This window comes from Pogona vitticeps, chromosome 5 (assembly GCF_051106095.1).
Source record: "Pogona vitticeps strain Pit_001003342236 chromosome 5, PviZW2.1, whole genome shotgun sequence".
Classification (NCBI taxonomy): domain Eukaryota; kingdom Metazoa; phylum Chordata; class Lepidosauria; order Squamata; family Agamidae; genus Pogona; species Pogona vitticeps.
The window spans coordinates 193,433,373-193,452,020 of NC_135787.1; the positions used below are offsets into that span (position 1 = coordinate 193,433,373).

The 18,648-nt window shown below is 47.2% G+C and overlaps 1 protein-coding gene across 4 annotated transcripts in view; it reads right to left on the minus strand.

Annotated features, from left to right (window-relative positions):
• Positions 1-18,634, minus strand: part of FBH1 (F-box DNA helicase 1) — a 31,372-nt gene extending 12,738 nt beyond the window's left edge. The window contains exons 1-10 of one of the 4 annotated variants that reach the window (XM_073002454.2): positions 18,511-18,634; positions 15,180-15,353; positions 12,190-12,707; positions 11,302-11,432; positions 9,230-9,362; positions 8,013-8,203; positions 6,692-6,799; positions 4,644-4,738; positions 3,580-3,748; positions 401-629 (exon numbers count right to left, since the gene is read on the minus strand). In XM_073002454.2, the coding sequence (XP_072858555.2) occupies positions 401-629; positions 3,580-3,748; positions 4,644-4,738; positions 6,692-6,799; positions 8,013-8,203; positions 9,230-9,362; positions 11,302-11,432; positions 12,190-12,707; positions 15,180-15,353; position 18,511 (1,749 nt within the window). In that variant the 5' untranslated portion in view covers positions 18,512-18,634. The other 3 variants (XM_073002453.2, XM_073002452.2, XM_073002455.2) reach the window with 3 other exon arrangements.
• Positions 18,635-18,648: the final 14 nt, after the last annotated feature.

An 18,648-nucleotide genomic window follows, 5' to 3' on the forward strand; every position in this document is an offset into this window, starting at 1 on the left:
GCCATAGAGAGCCAGCGTTGGTCCGTAGACTGTTTCCGTGGTCACGTGGCCAGCGCGACTAGACACGGAACGCCGTGACCTTCCCACTGAGGTGGTCCCTATTTATTGACTCGCATTTTTACACGCTTTCGAACTGCTAGGTTGGGGAGGAGCTGGGACAAGCGACGGGAGCTCCCTCCGTTGCATGGATTCGATCTTACGACGGCTGGTCTTCTGACCTTGCAGCCCAGAGGCTTCTGCAGTTTAACCTGCAGCGCCACCACGTCCCCTAATCAAAGCTTACCCTGAGATCAATCTGTAAGTTTTAGAGGAACCATAAGGTTCTTCTGTGGCTCCTGCTTTTCTCAAGCCTTTCCGACCGAAACGGCCCCCGTTTAAACCCACCCACTCGGGTACTCACCCTCTTCTCTTCCGTCCCCACAGGGACTCGTTCTCCTTTGGTGTTCTTACACCAGAGGGGCGTGTGCTCCTCAGTGATGGCGTCATCCGCAGAGGCAAAAAAGGTGCTGAGCGTCTGAAGGACCGTCTTGCCTCTTATGAACAGCGACTGCCCTTCCCGGTTTTGGAGGGCCATACTGACCCAGTAGGAAGAAAGCAAACTTAAGTTGAGTTTGCCTTTTTGTCTATAACTGAAAGAGGTTGAAAAACGGGGATGGGGTGTCAGGGAAAACAGACAGACAAAAAGCAGTAATTTTTTTAATTTAATTATTCACAGCAGGACCCTATTCTCTGCGGGATCGGTATCCGCTGATTCGTTTATCTACAGTCTGAAAATATTAAAAGAAAAATCCTACAAATCTAGATTTCTAAAGATGACGTTATCAGGACTGGCCACTAGAGGGAACCAGAGACCATAACTAGAGAAATATATTTCCATCATGTCATTATCAAATCTGACCACTAGAGGGGCCCAAAGACCATAGTATATATAGCATTTGCTATTAAACAGCATTTACTATCATCCACGTTTTTCAGCATCCACGGACAAGGGGTTTGGAACCGATCACCTGCAGATACAGGCATCTTTGTGTATTATTTATTCATTCATTCACTGGATACATTTATATACCACCGATTTAGTGCCAAGCCACCCCCATCCCCAGATGGTCTATAACATCTTATTCTCTCCCACCCTGCACCCACCAACACACCAAACAGGCCCCACAAAAAAGACAGCTGTAAAAGTAGAATACAGTGATGCCTCACTTAACGATTGCCTCATTAAATGACAAAACCGCTTTACGATGAAGTTTTTGTGACCGCTATTGCGATTGCAAAATGATGTTCCTATGGGGAAAATTCACTTAACGATTATCTTACTTCACTTAACTGCTTCAGGAACCGATTTTTCGCTAGACGACGATTTTAAAACAGCTTATTGGTGGCTCTACAATGGCCGCCCGCTGTGCAAAATGGCCCCCCGCTGTGCTTTAGGACGGATTCTCGCTTTACATGCACCGGAAAATGGCCGCCCTATGGATGATCTTCACTGGACGCTGAGGTATTTAGCCCATTGGAACACATTGAACCAGTTTTCAATGCATTTCAATGGGTTTTATAATTTCACTTCACGAGGATTTCGCTTAACAGCGATTTGAACGGAACGAATTATCCTCGTCAAGCGAGGCATCACTGTATATGACTTTTAAAAACATGACATCGAACAATAAATTAGCCAGCCCCTTCCAAAGGGCAGGACGCTCTTAAGGGACTCTTTAAAAAAAAAAAACAAATTCTATGAGCTTTCTAAAGGTAAGGAGAGAGGAAACCTGGTGCATTAATACAGGTAAAGCCTTCCAGAGCCTTGGAGCCACCACGGAAAAGGCCCAGTTCCCAGTGTGTGTTTTTTTTCTGGGCTTCACTGGGGATAATCAGTTGCAACCAGAAAGCCTGAGGCGAACAGGTGGCGCGGGTGTCAGGAGAGAAACCTGACAGCAATCAAGGGATTTATAAACACATTTGGAAACATGAAAACAGGCCTTGTCTGGCCGAGAACAGGAGATCTATTCCTCATGGCGTCACGGAGGAAGAATGCAGGGGAAATACAGCTCCGTGGTCTGCTTAATAACAGGTCCAATATCAACCAGACGGACTGACCTTCTCTCTGGCCAGTGAAACAATAACAAGGCTTCCCAGTCTGCCTACCGTCTGTGGCATGGAGGATATCAGAGAGCGGAAATTCGTCAGGCAAAAGCTAATGTGATCCCTCCCAACAAATTTATGTCCTCCAGAGAAATAGCCGAAATGGACATTTTATCAGAAGTCATGAAGGACTATCCCTTGCAAAAGGCAACAGAAAGATGGGATCTATTTAACAAGTGGACAGAATCAACAGGCAGCTTGTGAACAGTACATACTGAAAGGAGAACTGAATCTAGAAGGCAGAAAAGAGTAAATAGAATAATTTAAAATCTTGATATGGCAATAGGTACAGAATGGATGAAAGTATGTTATTGTCTCCCCTCTTCCTCATCAATCCCAATTCCCTTTTCCTTTTTGTTATCCCTTATAAAAAATAAAAAATACCAAAAAAAAAAATTTATGTCCTCCAGCAAGGATAAGAAATTTTTTTGTGCCCCTGAAAACCTCAAGGTGTGCCGATTCATCTTTTAAATAGACCACAGGCCTCCCAACAGTTTTACACTAGAAAAAAACAGTAGCACCTCCTTATCCACAGGATGATTATCCGCTGATTCAGTTAGAGATGATCTGAAAACATTTACAAATACAGTGGTGCCCCACTTAGCAAGCGCTCCGTGGAGCGATGAAACCGCTTAGCGAGGGGTTTTGGGCCATCACTGGAGGGATCGTCTAGCAATGGCCCCTATGGCGAAAAATCGCTTTGCCCCCAAAGCCCCCATTTTTTCCCAGCTGATCGGCGGTTCCAAAATGGCCACTGCAAAAACAAAATGGCGACCGCTGTTTTGCCTCACTTACGAGGCACCCAAAATGGCCGCCGCAATAGAGATTTTTCGCTTAAAGGTAAGTTGTAAGCCCATAGGAACGTATTAAACCCGTTTCAATACGTTCCTATGGGCTTTTCATTTCCAGATAGCGATGAAATCACTCAGCGAGGGTTTTTCCGGAACGGATTAACCTTGCTAAGTGAGGCACCACTGTATTAAAAGAAAAATCTACCCCAAACGTCTATTTTTAACAATGAAATCGCTAGAACTGGCCCCCTAGAGAGAGCCAGAGGACATGCTATGCATAGTGTTCGCTGTCAAAAGAGTATTCTTTTTCAGCACCTGCAGGGGCAGGGAACTGATCGCTAACAGATATAAGGGGTCCCTTTTTTAGACCCTGATTTCTGAGCACTTCTGGGTTTTACTGCCTTTTCGGGGGTCTAGAAGGTCCCAGACGGTGGCAAAGTCAGAAAACTTGGACCGGCTCCACCCCACTCTTAACGCTCTAAATGCGGAAATGGGTTGCCTACACCTCCGTGGGATGACGGGACGCTCTTCGATCCCTCTGGCTGAACGTGGTAACTAGAATCGGGTGGAGGGGAGAGAAGGAAGGGATAACAAACCAGCCCTCGGCCCTATACTTCGGAAACAGGGAGTAAAGTCAGGAGCTTACTTCCTGCCCACTTCGGCAAAGGCCAACGAGTGGACCGTCTTGCAAGTCACGTTCCGGGGGAAGGCACGCAACCCCTGCTCCGCAATGGTCTTGTTGAACGCCAAGTAGAGGAATTTGAGGTTGGACCACTTTTCGGCATACTTGATCAGAGTGGACGTCTTCCCGGTGCCTAGGGCGAGGAGGAAGAGGAGGAGAATCTCGAGTCTTTTGGGTCAGGCTTTGTAACGCAACTTATGATGCCCACATTGCGCCTTCCCGAGTCACTGGACTACAACTTCTATCATGTCACCTGGCTAGGGGACGATGGGACCCATCGCCCAACACACACGGAAAGTGTCAGGTTGGGAAACTCCCTTCTAAGTGGGAGACGGGGTGGCATCTCATAGAACTTGGGGGAGGTGTAAGTGATCTCCGTAATCCAAAACACACACACACTCACACACAAAGGCCCTGAAGGGCTGGCACTTGCTCCCATTATCCTGAACTCCATTTTTTCTCTCTAAAATGGATTTTTTTAAATTGAAAAAGCTGCATTGTGCCCTCTAGTGGCCATTAAAATATTTTTTTAAGTTGGAGGATGTTAAAAATGAGCCCACTAATTGGGCACCTTTGAGCCACTGGAAGCCACATGTAGCTCATAAGCAACATCACGCCCACCACCAATCGTAGCTGTTTTGGAAAGATTTTCAGGCTGGTGGGTCTCTAAGGGAACGTGAGCAGAGAAGATGTTTTTAAACGACAGGAGAGATTACAGAAAGTAATCCAACGTTGCCCCTCTTGAGCCTCATTCCTTCAAAGCTGCAGGGTCTGCACACTCCACTTGCAGACACCTGCTGACCCTCCATAAAGAAAGGCAAAACTGTGAAAAAATGGGTGCCTTGTGTTAAAAGAACCCAACAATTAGAACGAGAGTTTTCTTAAGAGATCCAAGCGGGCTTCGTGTTGACCCTGACTCTTTAGAGTGGGAGAGAAAAGGTCACAGCTGAAAGACAGGCAAGGTCCTTTTAAAAATACGCCTTCCCAGATTGAGTTGCGAAGACGGCCCCACCTCAGAGAGGCCTTACCTGCAAACGCCATGATTTTCACAACCTGCTTCGGTTTGATGGCATGGTTCAAGATCTGTTGCTGCTCCGAGGTGGGACGTATCTCCGGCCGGCTGCTAAAGAGAAACCCAAATTAATCCAGTAGATTACACTCAAATTTCAAGATGAGGAACAGCCGGCCAGATGGCTGTCCGATGACACCGCTCACCGCCCTTCGACCGTGGTCACGCTGGCTGGGGATTCTGGGAGTTGAAGTCCCAAAACCTCGGCTGGAAGTAATATTGGGCGGAGGGGTAAGGCCAAGGTCCTCAGCCCCTTCTCCCTCTCCCCTCCATCCCAAACCAGGAAGACACAGAAGTGTTCTGCAGGCTTCCTTCGGACGACTTCCCAGCATAACAAAGCAAAGTAAGTGGCTACTGCTTTCTTCATCTCGTCCGGCTCTGCTGGCCAGCCGGTAGCCGGCATTGTTCAGAAACACAGAATAATGGAGTCCATTCCCTGTCCCTCCCACTGAAAGCAGGAAGGAATCTAGATCTGACAGACGGTTGTCCTATTTTCTCTTGAAGGGCAGGAAACTTTAGGGGTGTCCATGGAACAGAACGCCACCGCACCCTGAGAGAAGCAGCTTTCTTCCCTCAACCTTCTCTCCCAATTATCTCGGTTCTGGGCCACTTTCCCGTTCTGATGGAGAAGGCCTTTCCCTCTCCCTTACCCACCCTTCAAACCCACCTCTCTCCTGAGCCTCTCCGAGCTCCTCTACCTGTGATCTAGAATGAGGCTGAGCGGGACCCACCGATCTGGACCTACGGGAATGAGCTCTCCACACCCTGGCACTGGATTAGGTAGATCGAGAGAGGAAGGACAGGATCTGTTCCTCATCCTCCCGGAGTGCAGGATAGCTAAGGATGGGCTCAAGCAACAGGGAGCCAGATTGAAGCTGGATCTCAGGAAAAACTTCCTAACTGTTAAAGCAGTACGATGACGGAACCAATGATCTCAGGAGGTTGGGACTGCTCCAAACTTGGAGGCCTTCAAGACAAAATTGGAGAACCCTCTGTCTGACCTGCTTTAGATTTAGATTCCTGCCTTGGGGGGGGAGTTTGGACTCAGTGGCCTTAGGAGCCCCTCCCAACTCCATGATTCTTTGATTCTATATTATATTCTAGCTTCTGTTTGAATCATATTTCGGTTTGCCAGCTTTGCGGCCACAGAGTTGGGATTTTTAGCAGCTGCTGTTTTCCTAGATCTTGCCTGCCAACAATTTTATTCAAAGAGTTACCATGTTTCCCCGAAAGTAAGACAGGGTCCTATATTCATTTTTGCTCCAAAAAAACACTGGGGCTCATTTTTGGGGGATGTTTTATTTTACAGTCATGTCATCTTCTTCCGGTTGCTTCACAAGGTTGGAGGGCAGGGGTTTCACTTAACTAGGGCTTATTTTTGGGGTAGGGCTTACATGACGAGCATCCTGAAAAACCATACTAGGGCTTATTTTCAGGTTAGATCTTATTTTCGGGGAAACAGGGTACTTTCATTTGATTGGCCCTGTACTTATTCGAACGGCTTTAGAAAAAATGGAATGACAGTTTGCTTTGCGTGGGAAAACTCCTCCATTCAACAACTGGCTTGATTTTTTTGGTGAATGTGATCGTTTTCTTAAGGGAATGTTGCTGTTCCAATTTCTACTTGAAAATGAACTAGCAGAAGACAGTCCTGATCTCTCTCCGTCCTCTGTGTCAAATGTAAATAAATCTTCCCATTAATTGTACCTTCAAGTGACCTAGTGTCATTTTTTGGTTCTGCCCTCCTAACCACAAGGGTAAAAAAGACCTCACTTTCAGCAAGTGGTCCTTTCAAAGGGTGCAGAAAGGCACACAAGCAGTTGAGGAGGCAAGAGTTGTGCCAACCCGCTCTTCGTATAAAGGGCATACAATGACCTCTGCTTCTAACATCGCCCTGCACAGTTAGAATATTTCTGAACATTCCATGATGCCACAGCTAATCAACAGAAGGCATGCAGCCAGCCAGCCCTGGTTATTTCCATCCATCATTAGAGAAAGAGAAAGGACCTGGCGCGTCTTTCACAGATGGCATTGGATGATTCTGGCATTATGATCGCGGGGCTCCAGTTCGAATTCTCCAGGAGATACAGGCAGTAGAAAATATTGTAATGGATCCTGCAAGAACAGAGAAAATGGATAAATCCCGATAGGTTCCTAACACTGTAATTTTTTTGGGTAAAGGGCAACACAACGGGGCTCTAAATGAAGTGGGGAAAGGCCGACCCTATGGAATTGCAGAGAAGGACTTTGCCAGTGTTTCTAGAGAAAGGTCAGGAGTTTAGGTCTTTAAAACCAATAATATTTCTTTTGATCAATGGTAGCTCTCCAGGACTTTGAGCAATTTCTCCAGTCCTGCAACCTAGCATTCTTTTCCTCACCTGCCAACTCCAGGGGTTGGCACCAGGAATCGTCTGTATGCCAAGCGGACACTCTCCCATGAAGCCAAATCTCTCTCTCTCCCTCTCTCTCTGGGGTCATGCCATACCTATGCCTAGCATTGGTCTGGAACATGGTGCGTGTGTGTGAGTCTCCTATCAGGCAACCCTCAAAATATTGTAGTGGTGCAGCCGGCAGTTTGGACTCACAAACGAAGTGGCTGAGATTTCTGCTTGAAAATGAACTAAGGGGGAAGAAGGTTTCCAGCTTCCATGATTGCTACCTGGCTGAAGGCTAATGGGATCTGTAGTCCAAACATCTGGAGGTCATCAGGTGTTCTATCAGTAGCTTAGATCAGTGGTTCCCAACCCTGGGTCCTGGACTGCAACTCCGAGAATTTTTGTTTTATTTATTTATTTATTCCATTTTTTTACCCCACCTATCTCAATACTATCGGGAATCTACTCTGGGCAGCTTACAAGACATTAATAATAAAAACACAATTAAAATAACTTTGGTTGCAAGGGCAGAAGCCTTTACCACCAGCTGCGGCGGCCAGGATTTCCAGGGGTTGTTCTGAGATGCTTCCAGAGAACATCTGGGGACCCAAGGCTGAGAACCACCGGCCTAGCTCAGCGGTTCCCGACCTTGAGTAACCAGATGTTCTTGAACTGCATTTCCCAGAAATCCTGGCCAGCGCAGCTAGTCGCAAAAGCCCAAGTCCAAAAGTCCAAGAATACGGGGGGACCCAAGCTTGGGAACCACTGCTCTAGAGTCTAGACAGATGTGTAAGTTCCAAGACCCACAAGGAGCAAAGCCAGAGAGGGTTGGACGTTCACCTCCTGTTCTGACATGCAGGTATGGTGGGAAGTGATGTCACGCAGGGAGAGTTTACAGAGCACCTGGGAAGGGCTACACATTCTGCTCACCCATCCCTGCTCTGGAGACCTACCGGTTGTTGACGAGCACCTCCTTCACTCGCATGGCAAAAAGCAGGGTGGCCATACAATACAAAGCTTCCATGACGTCCCTCGGCGAGAGAGCTGAGCTGGGGCTCTGAAGACAACCCGCCAGCTCCTGGATCTCCCGAACACTTCCGGATAAGAGCACGATCGTGGATATCACGGCCCAAACGTACGACACCTGGAAAGGGCAAGGAAAGGACGTTCCACCAATTAGGGCAGAGAAGGTTTTGGAGACAGATTGTACAAAATGGAACAAGATTCGGCTGGTGCCAGCACGGAGCGGAAGAACCCTCCGGCAGAAGGAACTCCAAGGAGCTTTTTGAGAATTCCAAGGCACGGCTACTAAGGGCCGACAAGCTTTGCGATTTACCCATTTCACAGACGGGCAAGGAGAGGCGGTGAGTGGAGGGCTTGTATCCCATGAACTGCTCAGTTCAACATGGACAAGGTGTGCATCACAATTCACTTTATACCTTCATGGTGGAAAACAGCGGAAATCAATTTCACAAAAGGTCGTAGAAGCCACATGCCAGTGGCAGAAGCAGAGGTAAATTTAAAAGTGCAGGGGTAAATTTAGGGGTAAATTTAAAAGGAGAATCAAACAAGGCAGGGGTGGATCTTGATCCACATATGAAAACCCGGTCTTTTGCAAAGCTAATGGCTCTTCCTTGCCTATTCACAACCAACCCCCCCCTCCAAGGTTTTGCAATACAACGCAGACCGTTTGCAGAAGAGATTCGTGGAATCCTAGAATAACTGGGTTGGAAGGCGCCTCCAAGGCCATCCAGTCCAGCCCCCCTGCTCAAGGCAGGAATCCCAAATGAAAGCAGATCTGACCGGTGTTGGTCCACCTTTCTCTTGAAGGCCTCTCCAGCGTTGAAAAGTTCGCCACCTCCCTTTGAGGTCATGGGTTCCCTTGCTGTACTGCTCTAACGGTTAGGACGTTTTTCCTGGTATTCAACCTAAATCTGGGCCTCTCCCCCCCCACACACACATGGGAGTTGCTATGCATTGCCAGGCCATGGCACCACCTCCAACTCAAAAAGGCATTTTCAGCGACACCCCAAAACTAAAATAAATAAATAAATAAATAAATACAACCCTACATAGGAGGAGGAGTGGAAGACCAGACCTCTATCCGGTTCTTGATCGTAGGGGAACGTACGAAGCGACACTCTGGAAAGGATGCTGCATTTACTCTTACCTGGGGACTTTGCATGTTGGGCAGCCTTCTGGTCACACAGAGCTCTGCCATGGGAAACAGAGAGTGACTTCTCAGACACTGGAGGATGGCTTCAGGGTCCCGGCAGCGCTGGCTCTTCAACGCCGCAACACAGCTGTGTGAAAATCAGCAGAGGTTAGAGGAAGAGGTACAGACCGCCGGGTCTGTTCGCTTCGTCTGGCCGATACGGTCCAAAAGACCTGTTTTTACGTCCGACGGTTGCCCCTGGCCCAACGAGGATTTGGAAAATCGACTCTGTTGAACAGCCAGCCTCAGAAGACACAGCCAACGTCTGAGTTATAATCCAAAAAGAAACTTTTTCCAAGATCAGGGTTCAATAGACTTCGGAGGTTTTTGGAACTTATGCAAAACCCTCTGCAAACCCTATTCAGCCGACGTGCAAGCAGGCCAGGAGGACGCGAGAGAAGCCAACGGTTCCCTCTTTCGATCTCAAGAGAAACAACAATGGCCAATTATCCTAGTTCCATGCTTCAAAGGTTACTGCGCCTATATAACAGGACTGGGGAACTTGTGGCCTTCCAGAGGTTACTGGGTTACAATTCCCATCATCCTTCACCATGCAGGCTGGGATAATATAAGGACCTAAGAAGAGCCCTGTGCTGGATCAGGCCAACAGCCCCTCTAGTCCAGCTTCCTGGATCTCACGGTGGCCCCACCAGATGCCTCTAGGAGCACACGAGCGACCCGTCTCCTGGTCCCCCTTCCCCTGCATCTGGCATTTTGAAGTCCCTTCCTCTTAAGCCTGGAGATGATACATCCCCATCATGGCTTGTCACCTGCAATGGACTTTTCCTCCAGGAATCTTTCCAATCCCCTTTGAAAGGCATCTAGACCAGATGCCGTCCCCACATCCTGTGGCAAGGAGTTCCACAAACTAACAACACACTGGATCAAGAAATCTTTTCTTTGGTCTGTCCTCCCTCTCCCAACCCTCCATTGGAGTGGAGGTCCCCTGGTTCTGGGATTGCGTGAGAGGGAAAAGAGCTTCCCTCTCTCCAATTTACAGTGGTGCCTCGCTTAACAATTTTAATTGGTTCCAAAAAAAAATCACTATGTGAAAACATTGTTAAGCGAAACACCATTTCCCATAGAGATGCATTGAAAACCGGATAATCCGTTCCAATTGGAACGGATTACCATCCTTAAGCGAAAATCCCCATAGGAAAAAACGTTAAGTGAAACCCATTGAAATGCATTGAAGCCTATTTCAATGGGGGAAAAAAATTCAAAAAAATTCAAAAAGACTCAGAACAAAGTCAAATTAAGTTAATGAAGGTTTTATTAGGTGCACTAACGATTCCAAGCATTTTAAACATTTTTTAAACATTTTAGAATATTTTAAAAATAGCAAAAACGGGGCTGTAAAAAAAACGTTAAGCGAAACAAGGGGACTTAAAACTGTCATCGTTAAGTGAAGTATGGTCCTGAAATCGTTAAGTGAAAATCGCCCATAGGGAAAACCGTTAAGTGAAGCACAAGATCACTCTGAAAAAGCCATCGTTAAGTGAATTTTTCGTTGTACGAAGCAATCGTTAAGCGAGGCACCACTGTATTTCCATCCCCTGCATCATTTTAGACGTCTCAATCCTGTGCCTCCTCAGGGGCCTTTTCTCTAGACTCAAGAGCCTCAAACGCTGTAGCCTTTCCTCATCAGGGAATGTGCCCCAGCCCAGTCTCCATTTGAGTCGCTCTCTTCTGCACCTTTTCCAGTTCCACCATGTCTCTTTTGAGGTGTTAGCGACCAGAACTGTACGCAATACTCCAGGTGCGGCCTTACCACCGCTTTGTACAATGACAGGAGATGCAGTCCGGCAATACCTAGAGGGTGGTTATATTCCACACACCCATTGTATATCGGTAGAATAAAGCCTAGCAAGGGATGGCTAACCATTTGGCATGCCTTAAAGAGAATGATGAGTATATATGGTAATAAGAGCTGCCTTTGTCTAGCACAAGAATACGATACTAATGGGATAAACAAGACAACATAGCCAATATCTTGTCATACAACTATTTAGGAAGCCAAGACTCACCGTATAAATCCCAGAATGGGCTGATTCTGCACTCGGCATAAGCCGTATTGCTCCAGAATTGCCATGACGTTAGAAACCGCCCCAGCCTCTTCCCTCGTATACTGATGGTACAGTTTCTTCCAGGGAATGAACTGAAATGTCAAATAAATTCATTACCTTGAAAACTGTTTTTAATGGACCTATTATCTCTTTTAGGGATGTAATTCATCTGGAATACCTCCCGCACGGGGGGCATGATTTTTAAAAAAAAAACAGTGAAATGTAAGGCAAGCGTAGAAAACCTCCAGTATCAAGGGGGCCATTACGCCCTCTCCCAAAATATGATTTTTGGCCTCCAGCCCCAGAGTCCTTCAGAGCGCTCCATCTTCTTTCTTCAGCAGGGGAAAAATAATTAGGATGCAAGAAACGTAAACAGATCACACAAACCCGGCCTTCTCCATTTCTTTGGGTCTAAGGGGAACAGAGGAATGACCATCAGTTTCTTCACTTTTATTTATTTATTTATTTATTTATTTGATTGATTGATTTATACCCCGCCCAGGTGGTCTATACGACCACTCTAGGTGACTAATTCATGATGCCACATTATCTTTATCTCATTTGCCAGAGAGGTAGGAATGCATCTAACCTATTTTTATGTACAACACGTTGTTTTTGCAGGAAATCTAGAACAGGGCTGGCTTAGGATGATTCACGTTTTGGACCACACCTCCCGGCATCCTCCAGCCCTCATGGTCTCTCCTCAGGGATTCTGGGAGCTGTAGTCCGAAACAGATTTCCACAAGCAACATCCTGTCAAAGCAAGCTGATGCTCCCATATAGAATTTGTGGGCTCCTTCAGCACCCAACGCCACGAGCCACGAACAAGTCGAGAAGGGGGTAGCTTACCTGTGGGTCCGAGATGATCCGATGCCAACGATGACACACCAGGCTAAGGCTCCGGTAGAGATCCACAACGGGCATCAAGGCAAAGATTTCCTGAAGGACTTCATCGGGCAGCTGGTCCATGGATCCCCGGGGCACGTCCCAGTTCTTCGTTCCCAGGAGCCCAAAATATACATCCGGAAGCGGGTGAATATCCACGCCGTCAGCTTCCTGGTGAACATTTCCATCACCCAGCAGGCACTCCGAAAAGCCTTGATTTCTCGGGTCCCATTGGCCATCGCCTGTGTGGCTGTGGTGGTTTCTCGGGGAGAAACACGGCCGTTTTCTAGAAGTCTCCGGGGCCACGTAGCCTTCCAGAAGGGAGCACGAATCCTCGTCACTCAAGAGTTCCTCATCCTGAGGCCTGAAGGATTCCAGCGGCTCCTCGGCTTTGATTTTACGGATTCTCGACATGTCAGGCAGGCATCTCGAGGAGGCGCTTCTGCGTCTGAAGTAGTCGGTGATGCAGCTTTGGCGGCCCGCTCCTCCAACAGAGACAGAAAGGAAGAAAATGGCAGACAGCGCCAGCCAGGAGACGACAGAATATACTAGTGGATTTGCTAACCTTGTTCTAAAACAGAGGGGCACAAATGAAATTGCACAGGGAATAAGTGCCAAGTTCTACTCCTAGGGAGAGGAAAACGGCACGTTACAAAATGAGGGATACTCGACTCAGTAATACAGTGGTGCCTTGCTTAACAGCCGCCCCGATTAACGACGAAATCGCATAGCGACGAAGATTTTGCAATCGCTTTTGCGATGGTCTTAATGGGTTTTTTTCGCTTTGCGATGATCGGTTCCCTGTTTCACTTACCAATTCTTGCAAAGCGATGATTTCCCCCAGCTGATTGGCGGTTTCAAAATGGCCACCAGGTAAAAAAATGGCCGCCCGCTGTTTTCTGGGACGGATTCCTCACTTACCAGGCAGCGAAAATGGCCGCCGTATGGAGGATCTTCGCTTAAGGGTGAGTCTGAAGCCCATAGGAACTCATTGAAGGGGTTTCAATGCTTTCCTATGGGCTTTTTAATATCGCATAGTGACATTTTCTTTCTGCAGCGATTTCTGCGGAACGAATTATCGTCGCTATGCAAGGCACCACTGTACTACAAATGGGGAGGATCTTGGAACGGTCGTAGATCACAAGCTGAATATGATGAGCCAACAGTACTGTGCGGCTGCCAAAAGGGCAAATGGCATTTTAGGCTGCATTAATCGAAGTTTAGTTTCCAAATCCCGTGAGATGCTAGTCCCCCTGCATTCAGCACTGGTTAGGCCTCACCTTGAGTGTTGTGTCCAGTTCAGGACGCCACACTTCAAGAAGGATGCTAGCAAATTGGAACAAGTTTAGAGGAGGGCGACAAGGAGGACCAGGGGGCTGGAAACCAAGCCTTATGGGGAAAGGCTGAAAGAATTGGGTCTGTTTAGCCTTGAGGAAAGAAAACGGAGGGGTGATAGGATCACATTTTTCAAATCCTTGAACGGTGATCATACAGAGAAGGGGCAGGATCCGTTCTCGATCATCCCAGAGCGCAGGACATGTAATAATAGGCTCAAGCTACAGGAAGCCAGATTTCCTATGAAGATCAGGGAAAACTTCCTAACTGTTAAGAGCAGTATGACAACGGAACCCATGACCTCAGGAGGTGGTGAGGGCTCCAACTGCCGGAAGCCTTCAAGACAAAATGGAACAATCATCTTTGTCAGGTCTGCTTTGATTTGGATTCCTGCTGCGAGCAGGGGGTTGGACACGATGGCTTTAGGAGCCCCTTCCAACTCTCCTATTTTACGATTCTCTTCTATGAAAATGTTCAATCCAGAGGAGCACAACTGGGTCCACAGGAGGAGGGGCAGGAGGGCTACAGACCTCCACACATTGGTGGGGAAGGAAGGTCCGACTCTGCCCCCCCCATATGGGGTTACCAAAACAAAAGTACCAGCTGGGAAGAGGGTTTAATTTTTTCCCCCACCCCAGCAATCCTGCATGAAGTCACGGACCATAAGGAAAGGGTCGGGGGATTCTGGGTGTATACAGTCCAGAAAAAGAACTTTTCCCAAGCTGCAACTTTTCCTTCCTTCCCTTCCCCTTCCCCTTCTTTCCTTCCTTCCAATATTTATATGCCACCTAAAAGAAATAAAATTAAAAAGCGAAAATAACAAATGATTACAAGATTTAAAAAAACATTCAACCAGTATTGTATTAACACTTACAATAAGAACAAAATTAAAAACACAAGTAAAACACAGAATAACAAGGTCCCTTTTTAAAAAAATCCCTTGGTCAACCCGTTATTTAAAGGTTTTCAAAGAAGTAGCCATGTTCGTCTTGAAAGTATGGCACAGCAAAAGTAGAAACAAAAAACTAAATAAAAATCATCATCATCATCTGGGGACACTCTAAAGACTTCACGTCTGAAGAAGCAGATGTCCCCAAGAAAGGTCACATGGATATAAGAGTAAACCTATCCATTCTGAAGGAAATCAACCCTGAGTGCTCCCTGGAAGGACAGATCCTGAAGCTGAGGCTCCAATCCTTTGGCCATCTCATGAGAAGAGAAGACTCCCTGGAAAAGACCCTGATGTGGGGAAAGTGTGAGGGCAAGAGGAGAAGGGGACGACAGAGGACAAGACGGTTGGACAGGGTCACCGAAGCGACCATCATGAATTTGACCCAACTCCGGGAGGCAGCGGAAGACTGGAGGGCCTCGCATGCTCTGGTCCATAAAGGGGTCACGAAGAGTCGGACACGACTAAACGACTAAACCACAGCAACAAAACCTTTACAGTGCCACCGTTATTTTTTTAGGTTTTAATTTTACCAGCATAGGCAATTGAGCCCATGTGAATTTTAAACCTAACAGGACATTGGTGGGATAATTTGACAGACCAGGATGTCGTTACAGCCCGGCTGTTGCAGTCAGACCTCGCACAGCTTCAGGGAAGGTAAGACACATACCTGATGTGCCTCTTGGATGCTTCTTCCTCCTGGGCGTGGGGTAGAGGCTTCTGTGGCTGTTTCGGCCGCTTTGCCCCGGACGGAAAGGCTGTGTCAAGGACGCGATGCCTTCTTGGCTTTGGCTCAAAGCTTCGCATTCGCTGGCTGTCAGGTGGACTTTCTTGAAGCGCCTCACTGCCACCACCGAAAGGAAATAAATGGCACTTTGCTTTAGCTTATTTCACCTTAAGAAAGTCCACTAAGTGAAAGAACATTTGCTCAAACGGGAGGCCAAAATCCTGTAACTTACAGGTGTGAGGGCAAATCACAATAGTGAATTGCCACTAGATAGAGTTAGCGCTTGCATTCTTTGTCTCGAGCCAGTGGTGTGACTGGCCGCTGCACAAGGAATAGGACAAGCACCTCCTTAACCAGCTATGATTTACCTCCGTGAATTACTTCATTGCACTTAGGCCAGAGTTCATAAGCAATAGGATTCTGGCCCATGTGGATTTTTGAAAAATCATTTATATTTATCTCTCACTTTCCCTTGAATGAGCTCAGAGCATGAAAGACAATTGACCCTCTCAACCTCAGATTGATGCAGTGACTAAGAGACTGATGTCCGTCTCCCAGATAATCTTAATAATAAAAGACAGAATCCTAAGGACACTTATACGCATGCAAGAGGAACTACTGTGGCTAACAGACAAGTTATAGAGTGCATGCAACCTGGGCACCCTGCCTGTAATCAGGCATGTTGTTGTTAACAACTCACTTCATTTTGTTTCATTTGCTTCAAAACAGAATAGATAACACATATAAAAAAGAGGAAAAGGGAAAAAACATAAAACAAAACCAAAGACTGAAGAAAGAAAAATAAAATACTCGAGGTACAGAGTTCACCAGATACTATATTTCTATCTATCTATCTATCAAAACTTTATTTATCTCTTTTACGAGTCATTTTACATATTCTTGACCTACAACCAGAACTTGGTGAATCAGACACAGCCACTCCTGTGATTGCCCGGCACACCGGCGAATGAATATCCAGCCGCATTCTGAACACTAAATACGTGCCAGAACGTCACATCCAGCTTATGGAGATCATTCCGGGGACGAAATACTCAGAAGTGCTTTTCCAGCCCCTCCTTCCAGTCATGCACTGAGATTCCTAGTCAGCTCGCCACGTAAGCTAGTAGTGCATGTAACTCCATCAGCCACATATGCTCTAGGTGCCCACACCTGACTCCCCCTCCTTGGAAGCACAGAAGGATTTGAACTCCCAGCCTGCCATTCCGTAGCTAGATGCCCCAACTCACTGAGCTAAGGCAGCTCCAGTTAAATTTGCATCTTTTACTCATTGCATTTACAGTGGTGCCTCACAAGACGAGCACTTCTTTTGACGACGAAATTGCATAACGTTGAAGATTTTGCAATCGCAAAACGATGTTCCCTATGTGCTTGTTTCGCTTTGTGATGAGCGGTTCCCTGTTTCGCTAACTGATTATCGCAAAACGACAGGCCTTCTCTGCTGAACATATTTCTGTCTAAAATCCTGCACACGGAAGGCCACCAAGGAAAAGCAGGAGCTTCCGAGATGAAAGCATGCAGCACGCATGAATGCATGTTGGGTTTAGTGATGCACATTTTTAAAAATCACCATATACCTTTTCTCAAACAGAGAGATGCATTCAGTTTATCCTAGCAAAGAGGTATAGAATAGACAAGCACAGGATAAGAACTCATAGGATAGGATAGGCTACTTGATAAATGGAAAAGGGAATATATAACCTAAGGCCCATAGAGGTTTCAGCAGAAAAAAACAGGACAAAATAAATGCTATATAGCTTTTCTAGGTTTTACTTTCAGACCCAAATAGCGGCTCTAAAGACAAATTTTTCAGAACTTCTCCAGGTCAATTCTGACTTTATTTCTGATTTACGGCAACCTTTCCTGGGGTTTTCTAGGTAGAGGATACACAGACATGGCTTATGATTCCCAGCTGCAGAGCCGGAGGTTGGGAATTCCGTTCTCCACGGGGCTCCCTGGGAGTAGGAGCCAGCCTGGGTGGCCTTGGGCAAACGGCACAGTCCTAGGGTGGATGGGGAACCACTCCTGAGTCTTCATGCCCTAAAAAAAACTGGAAAGGGTTGCCACAAGATGGAATCACCTTGATGGCATGCAATTATTAAGCTGGCTGGACAGCTCGGTGGCTTAGGTCTCTGTCTGCAAAGTTGGAGGTTGGAAGTTTGATTCCCCCAATTGGGACTCTATGGAGAAGAGCCAGCCTGGGTAGCCTTGGGCCAGCGGCACACAGTCCCAGGGCACCCCTAGAGGAAGGGAATGGTAATGCAATTCTGAATAAACTCTACTTGGAAAACCCTGGAAAAAGGTCTCCCTAAGTCAGAATGGACTTGACAGCACAGTGGCTTAGGTCTCTGCCTGTGGAGACCTGAGGTTGGGAGTTCGATTCCCGACTGTGCCTCTTTCGAGGGGAGCCAGCCTGGGGAGCCTTGGGCAAAACTGTGCACACCAGAAGGAGGGAAGGGGAAACCGATTCTATCTGGAACCCCTTGAAAAAGGGTTGCCGTCAGCGAGACTTCACTTAAGGACACATCATCATGATCAGGATGAGGATGATCCAGGTCACACACACACACACCCCAGAGCAAAGGTCACACAAGCGACCCTGTATTATCCAAGCTTTTCTTTCTGGCCCTGTTTGAGACCCGAGGTTGCCCCCCATCCCGGAAAACAAAAAGCATGCACAGAAAATATTTTTTTTCCAAGAAGCATGCAAAGAAAATAAATATATTTTTTTTCCAAAAAGCATGCACAGAAAATAAATATATTTTCCCCCAGGCTTTCAGCCCTTAAAAGCACCCAATGACTTAACTCCTGGGAGATGCAAGAGGGTGAGCTGCTGCTGCTGCAGCCAAAGGAAGAGAGAGAGCAATGAGATCCCTATCTACAGCCAAGAAGGGATCCATTGCAAACCGAGGTAATCGACCGACCAACTCCACCCCCCAAAAAAAAACTTTTGCTAACTTTCTTGGTCTTGAAAAGCCAACCCCCCCCCCCCCCAAAAAAAAGCCCAGGGCTTCCTCGTTCAGACCTGGCACTTGCGGCCCTCCGCCTCCGGTTGGACGACAACTCCCATCTGCCTGCGCCTAAAGGTGCAGGATGATGGGGACCAGAGTCCCATACCTTTGGGAGGAGCCCAGCCCCTGATCTGGAAGCACGTCGTGGGAGCTCTGCCTTAGGTGCCCAAAAGAAGGACCCTCGGGGTCGTTAGCTGTTAATTAGCATCCAATTAGGGCTGGGATGACCCCGCCCCCCTACTTACTGTGATCCTGGGAGTTGGCGGGAAGCTCCCCTCCCCCCACCGGCTTCACTTTCTTCTTTGCACGCGCCACCTAAACTTCGTTGCTGGCGCCACCTACCCTGACTACCAGCCTAGTCGAGGAAGCCCGCCCTCCTCCTC